Source organism: Xyrauchen texanus, chromosome 46, assembly GCF_025860055.1.
Source record: "Xyrauchen texanus isolate HMW12.3.18 chromosome 46, RBS_HiC_50CHRs, whole genome shotgun sequence".
NCBI lineage: Eukaryota > Metazoa > Chordata > Actinopteri > Cypriniformes > Catostomidae > Xyrauchen > Xyrauchen texanus.
Window position 1 is genome coordinate 22,685,380 of NC_068321.1, and position 16,715 is coordinate 22,702,094.

The following is a 16,715-nucleotide window of genomic DNA, read 5'->3' on the forward strand; positions in this document are numbered from 1 at the left end:
CTTATGCACAATTTCAAAATGAGCAAAAAAATAGTAAGCTGGAAACCCAGCTAGTCTCTGACATGCGATTTAATCTCACAAACGGGGTGAGTTTTATTAGCTGGAGATGAGATGAAGGGATGAACAGGTCTGGTTAATCCAATCTGATCTTTGCTCAACACCCTGTTCTCAGTCAGGTCCTGATCTGATTCAATGTAGTCACACTGTGAAGCATAATCACATGTGTGTGCGTGCACACACCCCTCCCCAGGCTGCTGGATCACACCTGTTCCCTGGGGCTCAAAATCCTTCCCTGACCAAATTACAACCCTCTGACAACTATTCAACAGTTAGTTGAATATCCCACGAAAAGACAACATGTACTACTGAATTTGACACTTTAAACAAAGCTATTCCACCCCTGCCCATTACAAAAATGTACATGGGTTCAGCCAAACTGTTAAAAGTGACATAAAGTGACTGTTACTATAGTAAAACTGAGTTAACCAAGCAATACTGACAGATTCTTATACTGTTTAAATGAGGTCACAATTTAATTTTGTATGATTTTGCAAAAATAGCTGTAGTAACTATTGGATTTTCTGGCAGTACTATGTAAACTTTTTGTTCATGGATCTTACCTGGAGTATGGTTATTCATAACAACATACTTATTACATGGATAATGTGTGAGTTTTATGAGCTCATATCATTATATTAATCTTTCTGTCAATGAATATGGTGAGGAAAAATTAAAAACTCGCCTATAATGACAACTGTGAGGGCACGTAACATTTTCACACATGTCTGAAATGTTTTCTATACCGTTAAACATCTGAGAAACCCGATCATAAACTCACACAAACAGCCTCTCACACACATCCTGACGTGACAGAAACACGGAGGAATTCTCCAGAACCGGCTCTCATAGCTCATCAGGTTTTTCCTCATGGAGTTTCCTGGAAAAATGACACTTTTATCTTTACCATAAACTCATTTCTCCTAAAGCCGTTACATTCCGAAATCAGACAGTAAAACGCGTCCTGCTTCAGTTTAACCGTTAAATGACCCCAGCACGAGCGATTCAGTGAATTTAGGGCCTTTTTAAATATTAAAGTCAGTTAGAGACGTTAAACTGATTGTCAATTGCTGCGCGCACTCCAGTCTATGGAACGCGGCTCGCGCTTTTGACGGGGTTTTTCGCGTCCAAATGCGCCATTCGCACGCGCTGCTGCGTCTCGCGGAGCGCCGTGTGGATCTTTCCGTGAAACTCCGTACGAACTTTCTGCTCTTACCTTCAGCCAGCGACAATGCTCTCCTTACGAATCCGCGGGCGCCGTCATAATCCTGGTGTCGCGGAACTGTCGTTAAACTGGTCGTGGGCTTTGATGGATATTTTGGTCGCGAGAAATGTGTGATCACACGTCGGCGTTCCACCGCTCCGTTAACGGCTCGAGCCCTGCTGCACGGGGACGCGCAGAGGGCAGGGCGCTGTGGACGCGCACACAGTGTTGGAATGTCGGAAACGCGCCTTGCTCCCAAACAGCAGTTTTGTGGTGCTGTTTTAATTTTAAGAAAGATTTGAATAACATCAATAATGATGATGAATAATATTAAAACCGTGTGATGATCTGAGGCAAACTGAGCCAGAGATGTTTTGTTGACAAATTTGAAGAAACCTGTAGTATTTTACAGAAAAGTTAAATAATATATCATCAGATATGGGCTTTGTACGTGCTTTGTTCGATTGTTTTAGCGAGCAAAAAGCTTATAAGGCAGAATTACAGAATTACAAATTGTGCAGAAATTGATTTGGTCAATCTCTTGGCCCCGCCTACTATTGACGTTTTCAAGTATTACTTTAGCCCCGCCCACAAGTGAAAGTAATACATTCGCAAAATGATTTCGCAGACACTAATGCAGAGAAGATATGACAAATAAAACGTGAAACATGATCAGTTAATTAATAAAACACAAAAGAGAGATAAACGGTTATATATTAGGCACATATATATATATATATATATATATATATATATATATATATATATATATATAGGATTTGTTTAATGACATCAGTTTAATGATGGACACACATTTTATATTATCCTTAATGACAGTTTATAAATAAAAAATAAAAAAAAAACAGCCTTATGATTTCAAGCCCTGTATATGATGTCAGCCCGGAAATCTCCAAATAGGAGCAGAATTTTCAAAAGAGGGCGGGGTTACCCCAGCATGGGCAGGGTTGGGACAGCTCCAGAAGGGGGCGGCACTTTCACACACGGTTAGGGAAAGGGGTAGGTTAGGGGCTCTGTATATATTAGTTGCTTAGTCTAAATCCTTTCACAAAGACCATTTTCTTAGAATGTGTTTTCAATATTAATCTGAGAGTCCATTTATAGTCCTTTAAAATTAGTTTCCAGGTTGTTTTCAACTTCATGTCTATGGCATGCTGTCAATTACCGCAGACAATTTAGACTCATCATTTAGTTGATAAAAATGAACAATAAAAGCATTAACAGTAATGCATTTATAATGGATGCCTTCTGCTGAAAGTGTTCAAAGCCTCATCATCATCTCAGAAACCTCAGTGTAATGCCAGCTAATGCACTTTGGTTCAATTCTGCTGAACAAAGGCTGCTGAATGTGAAACCAAACATAAAACAAAAGTGCTTATGACCCAATTTGATGCTATTACTAAACAAACAACAAACCTTTTCTGCAAACCGCCTCAAATTAACTTAAAGTAATATACCGGGTTCAACACAAGTTTAGCACAGTCGACAGCATTTGTGGCATAATGTTCATTACCACAAAAATTATTTGGACTTGTCCCCCCTTTTCTTAAAAAAAAATAAAAATAAATTGCGGTTACATTGAGACACTTACAATGGAAGTTAATGGGGACCATTTTTGGAGGGAATAAATGCAGAAATTTGAAACTTATAATTTTATAAAAGCACATTAAATCTTCTGTAATACTGTTTTATTTGAGCTTTAAAGTTGTTTAAATAATTTTAAAGGTCATTTTAGAGTTTACGGCTTTATGATGGCAATAAAGTTGTAAAATTGGCCATAACTTTACAATGAAAGGGTTAGAAAGTGATTTAATCACACTAAAATCATGTTGTGGCTAAAATTATGTCTTGTGGCTATACTTTTGAAACAGTGAGTATTTTAATGTTTACGGATTGGCCCCATTTACTTCCATTGTAAGTGCCTCAATCACTGTTTGTGGTAATCAACATTTTGTAAAGTGAGCATAACTTTGAACCCAGACCCTCTTTTTTAAAGGGATAGTTCACTAAAAATGAAAATTCTCTCCTAATTTTCTCACCCTCATGCTGTTTCAAAGTTCATGTCTGAATAGAATTTATGAAAGAGAGAAATATTTATTGAGCTATTTGAGAACAGCCAGTCATTTATCATAGAGTAATGAAATGATGGATGAAAAAAGTATTAAAAATAGAACATCACCAGTTCGGAAATACAGGAAAATCCTTTTCCCCCATGACAGGGCGGAGCTCAGCTGATTCAGAGAAAGTGATGTTGAGCTCATTGTCTGTGAGTTATTGCCTTGTGTGAGTCTATTGTCTGTGGGCTCAGGGTAGATATACATTATAAGAGACAGGAAATGAGCTCCACATGTCATGACTCAATCTCTGGATTTTGTTGTCTTCCCAAGTATTGAAAGGAAAAGCATCTGCAGGGGATGAAGTAATCTTATTTTATAATTATGATTTCTTGTATTAAACTGTACCCCGGAACAGACAGCATTGGGTGAGAGTGAAACTAAAGAGTTTATGTTTTTGTGCAGAAGGACATTCATATTAAGAGGAAGTGAGGGCATCTGACCTCCTGTGCCATAATGTACACAACATTCCTGACAGATGACAGGAAGTCCTGCTGTCTGACAGGAAATGTAGATGACAACAGAGAGGAAGTACACATGTCCCAGAAAGTCCCATGCAGCTGTAGCCAGTCTCTCCTGTCTCTAAATAGAGCAACATTGTGAGATATTTGTATTAGAGTACAGAAAATGTAAAGCCTGATCTTAAAATGATCTAATTACTTTGTTACAAAAAACAAAAACCCCATGTACACTAATGAACTTCCAATGGAAGTCTATGGGTGCAAGGTATCACAGAAATGTGAAGCTTTTATTTTTGTTAAAGCACTATATTTATTCATCTGTCATTTCAGGTGTCAAGTTCTTTAAATCAACCGTTTAGTGGTGGAGCTACTTTTTTTAGGTGGATGAACTTTTTAGGAGTGTTCTCAACATAATCTTGGCATGAATTTGACTGTAAACAGTCCCTTCCTATATCTTTGTATATTGTGCGAAAGTTAGAGGGTTAACCAGCTTTACATGGTCATGACAGACATGATATTTTATCACATTGGCTTGTATTAACACATAAAGGTTTAAAGGGATAGTTCCCCTCAAAACTAAAATGATTTCATCATTTACTCACCTTCATTTCATCCCAGTTGTATATGACTTTCTTTCTACTGCAGAGCACAACAATTTTTAGAAGAATATTTTAGCTATGGTACTTAAGGTTCCAAAAAGCTTATAAATGCAGCATAAAAGTAATCGATAAAACTCAAGTGGTTTAATTCATGTCTTTAAAAGCAATATTACAAGTGTGGATGAGAAACAGATCAATATTGAATTCATTTTACAAATGAATTCTCCTCCCTGCCCAGTAGGTGGCGATATGCATGAAGAAAACGAATCGCCAAAAACAAAAGAAGAAAAAGAAGTAAAAGGGAAAGTGGAGATTAATTGTAAAAAATAACTAAAATATTGATCTGTATCTGACCTATAAAATCACTCCTGAAGATACAGATTTAACCACTTGAGTCTTATGAATTACTTTTATGCTGCATTTGGAGCCTAAACTTTTTTGTATCCATTCACTTGCATTGTATAGACCTACAGAGCTGAGACATTCTTCTAAAAATCTTAGTTTGTGTTCATCAGAAAATGGTCATACACATCTGGGATGTCATGAGGGTGAGTAAATGAAGAGAATTCTTTGCATGAACTGTCCCTTTAAGTCTTGCGACTTTACTTAGCAATTGACAAATTAGGTTACCTAAGATTATAAAAACTAGAAATCTTTTAAAAATCAATTTTGTTTTAAATGTTATTTTTTTTACAAACTGATGGACAAGTCAAAATTATTGTGGTAATCGACAGTCATGGATGCTTTCAAAAGAGTTGTATTGAACCCAAAACATTCCTTTAAAGGTCAGCTGAAACAGGCCATCGTGCCAAAAAGCAGCAGGCTTTCAGTTATACAAAGCCCTATAAAACTCTCACATTACTTTAAAAAACCTGCAGCTGGACCAGTCACCACATCTCACCCCAGACATCAGTTTCATTACAATACAAACCCCTTAATTAATTCAGACCTGCTTTAACCCAACTGGGCTACAGCTGTTCAGCACTGGCGTGTGCAGTTCAGCAGACCGTCTGTGCTGAGAAATCGAAGACTGCCGTCTACAGCACTCCATCCCAGAGGAAACTACATCTATTTAATTAATAAAAACCATCAAGCACATAAGCTGAAGCAGAGAGAAATATCAGATCAAACTTTCATCAATGTCATCATACATTTGTTGTAACTGAGCTTTATTGAATTCTTCAAATGTCAAGACAGTACATATATTGGCCATTCATATCAGCCTCATAAGTCCAATGAGCACAGACACCAAACTACAGATGAACCTGCCTCGCTTCACACAAATACAACATTTCATTTATGTAATATAAAAGAAATTACAAGTATAAAAATCAGCTTAAAATCATAATACACAGATGTGTATACAAGCATACTCGGAAAGAATGGATTTTTCTGGTAGAAATGCATAACAAACATCAACTGCTAAATTAAAAAACTAAAAATGAACAGGTAAAAAGAGCATTGTACAAAAAAATTAAAATAAATAATACAAAACATTTGTATAATTCCTTGACAAAACATCTGACAATGTGGTCGTGGCAGGAATGGAGGTGGGGCTACTGCACGTGGGGGCGGAGCTTCTAAATTACCTGCCGGCCAATCAGAAACAGCATTGCATTATCACACACTTGAATCCTATTTATGCTAAATGTTGCTGCAAGATCAGATAAAATGATTAAGCAATGAGAACATGACTGTGGGCAGCTACCTGTCCAGGCGATTGACTACATCCCTGACGGTGATTATCAGGTGCTGGTGCTCCTGTGGGTTGGACAGAATAATGCTGTGAAGCTTCTTCATGTAAGAGTCGATGGAATCCAGTGTGGGCGTCTCTCCACTGCCTGCAGGAACATGGACAAGTTAGAGGGGGGCGCTAGATAGCAACATATGCCACAGAACAGTGATGTCTGATTTATGAATGAATCATTATTTTGAACTGATGCTTTTTTTTATCCCCTTTTCTCCCAATTTAGAATGCCCAATTCCCACTACTTAGTAGGTCCTTGTGGTGGACGGTTACTCACCTCAATTCAGGTGGCGGAGGACAAGTCTCAGTTGCCTCTGCTTCTGAGACCGTCAATCCACGCATCTTATCAAGAGGCTCATTGTGCATGACACCGTGGAGACTCGCAGCATGTGGAGGCTCATGCTACTCTCTTTGCCCCATTGAGAGCGAGAACCATTAATCGCGACCATGAGGAGGTTACAGCATGTGACTCTACCATCCCTAGCAACCGGGCCAATTTGGTTGCTTAGGAGACCTGCACACTCTGGATTCGAACTCGCGACTCCAGGGATGGTAGTCAGCGTCAATACTCACGGAGCTACCCAGGCCACTGAACTGATGCTTTTTAATAATTTGGATAAAACACAATAAAATTAGCGTGAAAGTTTCAAACCGGAACACAACATTTTTACAAAAAAGACTCCGTGAGTGTTTCCTATTGACATACTGGAAATTTGGGCGGGAAATATCACAGGTTTTTTTTATTTTTAATGGCCATTAGTCTTTTGTTTATGTCTGGCAAAACCATTATTTGCAACTTGCTATTACAATTTGTTGGTAGGTGGTTTTTTTATAAACAAGGGTGAGGTGATACTCTCATTCTAGAGACCATTTTAATAGACAAAAAGTTTTATTATGCTAACAAACATGGACTATAAGATGAAAAACTTTTGATTTCATGAAATCTTTAAATGCAACTCTAATTCACCCAAATTTATATACAGAGTCCAGACGGTCACAGAAAACCTGAAAATGTCATGGAATTGTCAACAAATATTCCGGGTTCAATACAAGTTCTGCTCAATCAACAGCATTTGCGGCATAATGTCGATTACATAAACAAATATTTGCTTAAAAAGAAAAAGCAAAAATCAAACTTACAATGAGGCACTTTCAATGGAAGTGAATGGGGCATATTTTTGGAGGGTTTAAAGGCAGAAATCTGAAGCTTATAATTTTATAAAAACACTAACATTCATTATTCTGTTAAAACTAATGTATTTTTAGAGCTGTAAAGTTGTTTAAATAATTGTAATGGTAATTTAGGTCATGTCATGGCAATAAAGTTGTAAAATTGGCTAGAATTTCACACAGAAAAGGTTAGTAATTTATTTTATCACACTAAAATCAAGTTAACAAGCATATTGTTTACGTTTTATGGCTATACTTTTAAAATCGCCATTGTAAGTGCCTCAGTGTATTCTCGATTTTTGAATTTATTTTTTAAGAAGAGTAGGGATGAGTCAAAGTAAATTGTTCTGGTTATCAACATTATGGCACAAATGCTGTTGATTGAGCTTAACTTGTATTGAACCTGGAATATTCCTTTAAAATGTAGTTTTGTAGGCCAGTCTAAAAAATGATGGAGAAGTTATGGAAGTTCCTATGCTGAATATATATTCTTCAAGTTTTTCTCTGCTCTAACAAAGTGAGCTAGATATTGCTCGTGTAGGGTAAAAACTTGTTCGCAATCCAAAGTGATGTCCGATTTGACAGTTAATCGTTCTTTTGAGTCAATTATTTTTAATGAAGTAGTCGAAACATCAGAATCAGCATCAGCATTAGAATTAGCATATCAAAATTATTTGAATCAATCATGAATCAAAATGGTAGGAAACTCTGTAATTTAACTCAACACCAGTGGTAAATAGCTGTAACAGAATAAGCAAAATGCCTGACGGGGCCGTCACAGAACACTTTAGGGTGATGATGACTCAAAGGAATGAGTTCATTTGAACCTCTAAACGAACCAAGCTCTACCACTAAACACAGCTGGTATTGTGTGTCTCTCTCACCTGGAAGAGGGACGGCAGAGAAGCTGTGTGTGAGGGCTGAGCGCAGGGTGTCCAGGTGCTGCATCAGGAGGCTGTTCCTTGAGCGTTCCTGCAACACATCTCCTTCCAGACGCTCTACAGCCGAGTGCATGCTCTCCACGTGCTTCTGCAGCGCTGCATTACGCTCCTCGTACTCCATATTCGTCTTTCTCAGTTGACGCATTTCTGCCTCGCGCACTAAAACACAAACGCACACACAATGAAATAACACGATTACAGACTAGCACACACTGAATAGCACTCTGCTCTCACCTTTACTATGGTTCAGAAACTCTTCAGTGAAGATGGGAATATCAAACACAGAGCGATCCTTTATCTCTAGATCCTTCTGAGAGACGGATAGAGAATAAGAAAGGTGAAGTTTGTAGTTAAAGAGCTCATTTAAAGGACTATTCCGGGTTCAATACAAGTTAAGCTCAATCGATAGCATTTGTGGTATAATATTGATTACCAAAATAAATTGTTTTTTAAAAAAAGCACAAATCTGTGTTCCAGTGAGGCACTTACATTGAAAGTGAATGGGTAATCTGTAAACGTTAAAATACTCAATATTTCAAAAATACAGTCACAAGACATAAAAGCTATGTGTTAACACGATTTTAGTGTGATAAAATCACTTAACCTTTTTTGTAAAGTTATAGACAATTGTACAACTTTGTTGCCGTAATGATGTAATGTCAACAACCCCTAAAACCCTACAAAGATTTAAACAACTTTACAGCTCAAATAATACATGAGTTTTAAAAGAAGACTTAATGTGCTTTTAATAAGTGCTTTTATAAAATTATAAGTTTCACATTTCCCCCTTTAAACCCTCCAAAAATTGGCCTCATTCTCTTCCTCACTGCAACTTAGATTTTTGCTGCTTCTTCTTTTTTAATTTAAATTCATAATATTGATTTTTTGTGGTAATCAATATTATGCCAAAATCCCATCGATTGAGTTTAACTTGTATTGAACCTGGACTATTCCTTTAAGCACACAAATACGTTTTGGCATGAAAACATCCATTTCGCCACCTTTACGCCTCACATCCACACTGGTACAGAGTTTTCCTCCACCAAAGACTTTCAAAAAGGCTCAGTATTGCATACTTTGTTTTCAGTTTACTAAAGTAAATGTTTTCCAGAGTTTTTAGATGGAAATGGAGTAGACTATTTGCAGCTTTACATTGAGGAAAGTCAGTGAAATTGAAACGCATCATAGATCAGTCATAGATAGCCATGCATGGAATCTGTGCCCAGAGAATTCCAATTCCAAATATCACTTCTCTGATATTTCCAGGTTTTCCATGATGTGGAAAAATTAGTGCAGTTTCCATGTGGGCCCAGTCATACATATTTTACCTCATGAAGGGATTCACCAGGCGCCTGCCTCCCAGCATCTGATGAAGAAAGAGAGAGACGAATTTTACAATCGGACCGTAGACAGATTTTTGTCTTACGCGTGTCCAAACCAGGCACGATACGATAACACGAAAGGCGATAAATCGTCTCTTCCACATTAATGTTTTTGTCTAAACCAGTTGCGACTGTGATGCATGACAAAATTTTGTGAAGTCAATAGTTTTCTATTTCTGTTGCGTAAACTCCCGCTCCACATTCAGCTATATAATATACACCAATATGTTCTGATTGTGTGTGATTTTGCCACTTCATTGGAGCATGTTTGCTTTCAGAGAGGACCGACTTGACACTAGAAACTTTGTGTTCTGACTAGTTTGGAAAATGTGTATCTCTTGGGTATAGGTAGGGTGGCCACCTTGGCCTTGTAAAATTCCAGGACACCCGATCAATGATGAAAAAATGAATTGCTGGTCATCATAAAAGAAATAAAACAAGTACAGCTGTTGTTTTTTTTATGATTGTTTAGGCTACTCCTTGTTCGATATGGAAATTACTGCATATAGAGTATAGCATAGAATTTAATCAAACAATAACATCAATAGACTCAAAGAAATATTTTAGCCTATTTTTAAGATGTGCATTTCAATTTCAAAACAAAATTCAGTCAAAATGAATTGTCATTTTGTAACAAAATTAAATAAAACTTAAAATATTAAGATTTTATATAAGTAAATATTTCAATTTGCTTGATTTTTTTTGTGGAAAAGTTTAAATGATTTATTTATAGAAATTTTGTGTTATTCTGGCCATAAGGAGTTTTCTTTAGTTTATGGTATAAAGTTATGTATTACATAATAAACGCATAATTTAAACCAAATGCAATAGACTGGCAGCTTTCTCTAGAAACTCGTCAGTCAATCATTGTTTTGAGGAATGAAGGCTGTACAATGCTTGAAATTGACAAAAAACTGAAGATTTCATACAAAGGTGTACACTACAGTCAAAGACAAAGGACAACTGACTCTAACAAGGACAGACAGAGATGTGGAAGGCCAGATGTACAACTAAACAAGAGGATAAGTACATCAGAGTCTCTAGTTTGAGAAATAGACGCCTCACATGTCCTCCGCTGACAGCTTCATTAAATTCTACCCGCTCAACACCAGTTTCATGTACAACAGTAAAGAGAAGACTCAGGAGGACTTATGGGAAGAATTGCAAAGAAAAAGCCACTTTTGAAACAGAAAAACAAAAAGAAAAGTTTCGAGTGGGCAAAGAAACACAGACATTGGACAACAGATCATTGGAAAAGAGTGTTATGGATCTTAAACCCATTGAGCTTTTGTAGGATCAGCTAGACTGTAAGGTGTGTGAGAAGTGCCCGACAAGACAGACACATCTATGGCAAGTGCTACAGGAAGTGTGGGGTGAAAGGTCACCTGAGTATCTGGTCAAACTGACAGCTAGAATGCCAATGATCTGTAAAGCTGTCATTGCTGCACATGGATGATTTTTTTAATGAGAATTCTTTGAAGTAGTTTAAGAAGTTTGAACATTTATTTCTAATTGTAATAGTACTTTTTCACATTATTAATGTCCTGACGATACATTATGATCAGTTGAATGCCACTTTGGTCAATAAAAGTACCAATTTCTTTCCATAAGAGCAAAATCTGTACATTACTCCAAAATTTTGGCCGCCAGTGTACATTTATTTTGGTTTAAATGTAAAAATCTTGAAATATTTGCCCTTTTTTTGTTTTTGAGTGTTATGAACCTAAGAGATCTTACAGTACATTTGGACATGTTTTCTAGAATCTAGAATGTTTCACATGTTAAAGCATTAAAGTAAGTAGACTTAAGTTTGAGATCTTTCCCTTTTATGTGAAAAGTTGTTTAATCATCTGAAAAACCATTTCACTAATAATAATTTTCTTATGACTCATATAAGAATATGTTTGTTTATAATCACACTATACATGGAAGAAAATCAAAGGTTCACATGTATGAACACGTCAGGAATACATTAAATTTCCTGGACATTTGGAATGGAATTTAATTTTTCCAGGACAGATGGCCAAAGACCAATCCAGGTAAATCCTGGACGAGTAGCAACCCTTAGTATAGGTGTATATGTTTGTACCTCCTCTGTGCCTCTTTCCCTTCTGTTTTTCTTGCACTTTTCTGCTGAAGTGTTTATAAGCTTCAGTCTTCTGATACTGCTCCAGTTCCCTCATGTAGCGTTCCTTATCTCTGTCTGCTTCATCCAGATACCGCTAAGAGAGAGAGATGAATATCAGTGTGTGTAAATTTGGCTGAACATCATATGAAAGCATGCACACACACACACACACACACACACACACACACACACACACACACACACACACACACACACACACACACAATGGCAGTCCGTGTGTCTTTTCATCTGATTTTATACACTGTCCTAACAACACGCAATGAGATAAAGCACCATGTGTTAAAATCTCTTCAACGTTAATCTGAATTTCTCCCATAACCAGCCTCGACAGCGAAACAACATTTTACTGGTCACTTGGTTTATATTTCTGTGCCGTCGCACTGTGGATCCCAACCTATATTAAAATCCAACTGGACCAAAGTCCTGTTCCTCATATATATTATACATTAAACATAGACAAAGAGAGATTGCCGAAGGTTCAACATGGATAACCTAAAAACACACTGGGGACATCATGAATATAAAAGGTTCACCTGTTTCTCTTCAGGAGGCAATTTGCTCCACTCATTCCCGAGCATTCTGGTGATCTCTGGGAAAGGCATGTCTGGTCGTTCCGCCCTCAGCTGCTCGCGGCGCTCGTTCATAAACCGCACATATCCTGTTAAAGGAGCCTTGGGGGCGTTACTGTCCTTCAGTGGCTTCTTCCTTCTCCTGCCTTTCGTCCAGCTGCTACGGCGAGGTTTCTGGCAAAAACATCATTTCACATGACACATCACATTAAAATTCTCTCATCATTTACTCACCCTCATGTCATACCAGATGTCTGTGACTTTATTTCTTCTGCTGAACACAAAAGATTTTTAGAAGAATACTTCAGCTCTGTAGGTCCTTACAATGCAAGTGATTGGTAGCCAGAACTTTGAAGCTCCAAAAATCACATAAAGGAGGTAGTATAAAAGCGATGCATACAGCTCCAGTGGTTTAATACCCGTCTTCAGAAGCGATGTGATTGGTGACCAATGTTAATATGTTTCAAACCCACACCATTCACTTGCATTGTTTGGACCAACAGAGCTGAGATATTCTTCTAAAAATCTTTGATTATGTTCAGCAGAAGAAAGAAAGTCATACACATCTGAGATGGCAAGAGGGTGAATAAATGATGAGAAAATTGTGATTTTTGGATGAACTATACATTTAACTTAACGATCACATGTTCTGCTTACCTCATCCCCGTTCCGCTGGCTGCTGTTGTCCGTGTTGACCCCTGGTGAACCACTCTGGTCCCCCATGACCTCTGACCTTGAGTGCCAAACATTACAGTGATGTGTAAAAAAATAAGGGTCAGCATATGGATGAAATATGTCGTTTAGCATTTAGCCAAAACATAATTGAGATCTACAAAAAAAAAAAATATATATATATATATATTATTACCATGGTAATCCCATGGTCTTTTTGCACATGTTGGTAATTATTTGATATAATTTGGAGTAGTATGTAAATACCATGTTACAATATAATATGGTAAAAGGCAGTACCATGGTATATGGAACCACTGTAATGCCAAGTTTTTGTTGTTTGGACATAAACCATAGTAATATCTTTGTATTCCTTTGAGTAATATTAAAACATGCTAATGATTCAGTACCATGGTACCACCAAAGTACTTTTTGTAAAGATTGTCATAGAACATACAGTATACGTGTATATAAACCGAGAGGAGCTTCTGAATAATGTAAACACCGTCAAACATCAATCATCTCACCTGCCGTCAGATATGAAGCTTGAGTCTTTTTTTTAAATTGTGGCTTCACTGTGTTTTTCCGGCGTTTTTTGTGGAATTTTACAGGGGAAATTTTTCCGAGTCAAAACAATGCAGGGAGCCGATTGACGTCATCACTCCACGACAGGAAGCACAAACGGCTCCTTCATGTGCTCCCAACCCTTCCAGATCCCTGATTTCTCCTCAACATTAAAAGTCACCATCATACTCCTCCTCCTCTCCGCCCCAATAACACTGTTTTTATGCAGATGTGTTGTTTGAATCGCAAGAGAAACGCGCTAGTTTAAACGGGTTGTAATGAAGATAATTTAGAGGCATTTTGCAGCCACTGCTTGGCACCGGCTGTACTTTTAGCTGTTGTAACAGCTTCGCTCCAGCAGTAGGCGCTGTTCGGCCCAAAGATCACAGAGTAACTAGTTTTGTCAAAACTAAATACTTATTACAGTTATTGTGACTCTAATACCTTCGTACTATCACAAGAGATTATTTTATACTGAGATACCAACCTTTGCTGCTCTATCGTAGGAAAGAGCGTAATGGTAAACTAGCATGTTACAATAGCAATTCACTTTTCAAAGTTTGTGGCTAACTTATCCAGGCCCAAAACCTGCAAAACAATAATAATAATAATAATAATAATAATAATAGTATATATATATATATATATATATATATATATATATATATATATATATATATATATATATATATATATTGGTTAAACTGTTTAGTGTAAAACATGTTGAAGATTAGCAGACGGGTCAGTTCACTGAGCTGTTTCCTCCCAAAAGCAATTTTGCTAAAAAAAAGCAGGGCTATTTGTTCATCGCCAGATAAAGAGTCATTTTGAAAACATTGTTTATTTTTGAAGTTCCATTTTGGTGGCGCCAGTGTTTTGGATTGTCTCGCTGATGAAATATTGAAAAAAAATATTTCCAGTAAATTTGTAGTTGACAAACTCCTGAAAACACGAGTTGTGGAAAATGCGTTGTGATCTACGAGCTTTATAGCATTATACAGCGGACTGTTAAAGATGGTGCTACTGTGAATAAGATCTATTTTGGCGTCATTCAAGGTAAGACCGTGGTGACGGTCATCGTTCGGTCTCATAGATCCATAGTTATGGTCATAACTTACGTTCTATAGACCAATCCTTTGGCAACGTCACTGCTAATGTCAGACATGGAAGCGGTGGCCAAAAAAAAAAAAAAAACGTGCGCAAACAGTACAATTTTATCGAATTATTTTGGGGGTTCTCGTAGACGGCTGTGACATCAAGCCATCAACAGAGCTCACTGGACATAGATCATTTCAATTTATAGCGAACATTATTACAGGTATGTTATTAGCACTTATCATTTTAACAACTGGATAGCTAAGAATATTTGTGTATATATGATGGTTTTGATGGTTGTACTTTCGTTTAATCATCTAATCTGTCAAATCTAACAACAGTTTGACAGCTTTCTGCCACCACTTACTGCGCATGTGCAGAAAATGTTGGTCTATTGTCCTAAAATAAGAAATTAAACAAAATATTGAAGAAAAAAAGAGAGATTCAGACAGTTTCTTAGAAAAGGAGATCACAAAGGAGTCTTCAATACATTAAAATATTATGGTTTTACAGTATCAAGCATAAAGTGTTGAGATTTAACATTTATTTGTTTTTAAGATATAACATTAAATTACAGAGACAATAGGAGTAACGTGCACTAATTGACAGAGCAGCTGACAAAAAAAAATAAAAAATACACACAGACTGAAGCTTTGACGCTTTTGTGAATTTGTCCTTTTGCCATTTAACGTCATATTTACGAGCCGCTTCGCTCCGCCCACTTTGGGACTCTCTTTTTAGGTTAGTTTCTGCTCTAGATATTTAAAATGTTTACCGCACTGCCATCTTCTGTTCATACTTCATGTTCAAGAAGAATTTATTAAAATGTGTGTTACTGTTCTACATTGCAAAAAGTTTCGAGGTTTCTTCATATACATGAAAATGACGCATTCTGTCAGAGAATGACTTTTTATAAAGATTTGTATGTTGTACCGCACTTCGAAATCGAAATCTGCAGAATTGCTCCTTCAGTAGTTCTTGGTCATTTAAAGAGCTGAGTGAATGTGTGTCTTAAGGGGTGAAGACAATTCATGGTTCCATAAACAGACAGAATTACAGACATTCCCAAAATTAGCTGAAGGCTGTAATTAATCCATGTGGTCTGAGGGTTCAATTTCCAGGTTCCACAGAAATGATCTCACACTGACTGATTGCATTTCTACTGCTACCTCTCAGGCCTCAGGGCTTCAAGTAATGGGAACATAATTTCATGCAGTTAATGAGGTGACCCTTGGTTGAATGTTTTTCTTGTTTATTTTTATCATTTTGGAAGAATTAAGTAGCTGTTTTAGTGTGTAATGACCAATAGGGGGCGGTAGTGGCTGGTCAACATAAAATTACATTAACTTATTTGGGGAATTCATAAATTCAAGGTTATTGACCAGTTACAGATATCTGTCTGTCTGTCTGTCTGTCTGTCTGTCTATCTATCTATCTATCTATCTATCTGTCTGTCTGTCTGTCTGTCTGTCTATCTATCTATCTATCTGTCTGTCTGTCGTATCTATCTATCTGTCTATCTATCGTATCTATCTATCTGTCTGTCTATCTATCTATCTATCTGTCTGTCTGTCGTATCTATCTATCTGTCTATCTATCGTATCTATCTATCTGTCTGTCTATCTATCTGTCTATCTATCTGTCTATCTATCGTATCTATCTATCTGTCTGTCTATCTATCTGTCTGTCTATCTATCTATCTATCTATCTATCTATCTATCGTATCTATCTATCTGTCTGTCTATCTGTCTGTCTATCTATCTATCTATGAATGAATGAATGAATGAATGAATGAAAAACTTTATTTCGAACATGTAAAAATAATACAATAATACAAATAATAATACAAAAATTATAATAATACAATAAACAATAAACAAAACAATTGGGGAATTCATAAATTCAAGGTTATTGACCAGTTACAGATATCTGTCTGTCTGTCTGTCTATCTGTCTGTCTGTCTGTCTGTCTGT

At 36.9% G+C, this 16,715-nt stretch overlaps 1 protein-coding gene across 3 annotated transcripts; it reads right to left on the minus strand.

Moving 5' to 3' along the window:
- Positions 1 to 5,609: 5,609 nt before the first annotated feature.
- On the minus strand, positions 5,610 to 13,762 carry LOC127638281 (high mobility group protein 20A-like). Of its 3 annotated transcripts, none has more exons than XM_052119742.1 (9): positions 13,611 to 13,761; positions 13,069 to 13,144; positions 12,376 to 12,585; positions 11,783 to 11,915; positions 9,640 to 9,677; positions 8,546 to 8,618; positions 8,255 to 8,470; positions 6,162 to 6,294; positions 5,610 to 6,042 (listed from the first exon to the last, which is right to left on the minus strand). In XM_052119742.1, the coding sequence occupies exons 2-9, from the start codon at positions 13,132 to 13,134 to the stop codon at positions 6,039 to 6,041; spliced, it is 873 nt and encodes a 290-aa protein (XP_051975702.1). In that variant the 5' UTR covers positions 13,135 to 13,144; positions 13,611 to 13,761; the 3' UTR covers positions 5,610 to 6,038. The 3 variants fall into 3 exon arrangements, with proteins under 3 accessions (XP_051975702.1, XP_051975700.1, XP_051975701.1); XM_052119740.1 differs by having other exon boundaries at positions 8,546 to 8,621; XM_052119741.1 differs by lacking the exon at positions 5,610 to 6,042 and having other exon boundaries at positions 6,158 to 6,294; positions 8,546 to 8,621; positions 13,611 to 13,762.
- Positions 13,763 to 16,715: the final 2,953 nt, after the last annotated feature.

Coding starts and splice junctions, on each gene's coding strand:
- LOC127638281 (XM_052119740.1), bottom strand. CDS start 13,134: ATGGGGGACCAGAGTGGTTCACCAGGGGTCAACACGGACAACAGCAGC. Junction 11,916..12,375: donor TGCCTCCTGAAGAGAAACAG/GTGAACCTTTTA, acceptor TCTCTCTCTTAG/CGGTATCTGGATGAAGCAGA. Junction 9,678..11,782: donor GGGAAAGAGGCACAGAGGAG/GTACAAACATAT, acceptor TTTCTTCATCAG/ATGCTGGGAGGCAGGCGCCT.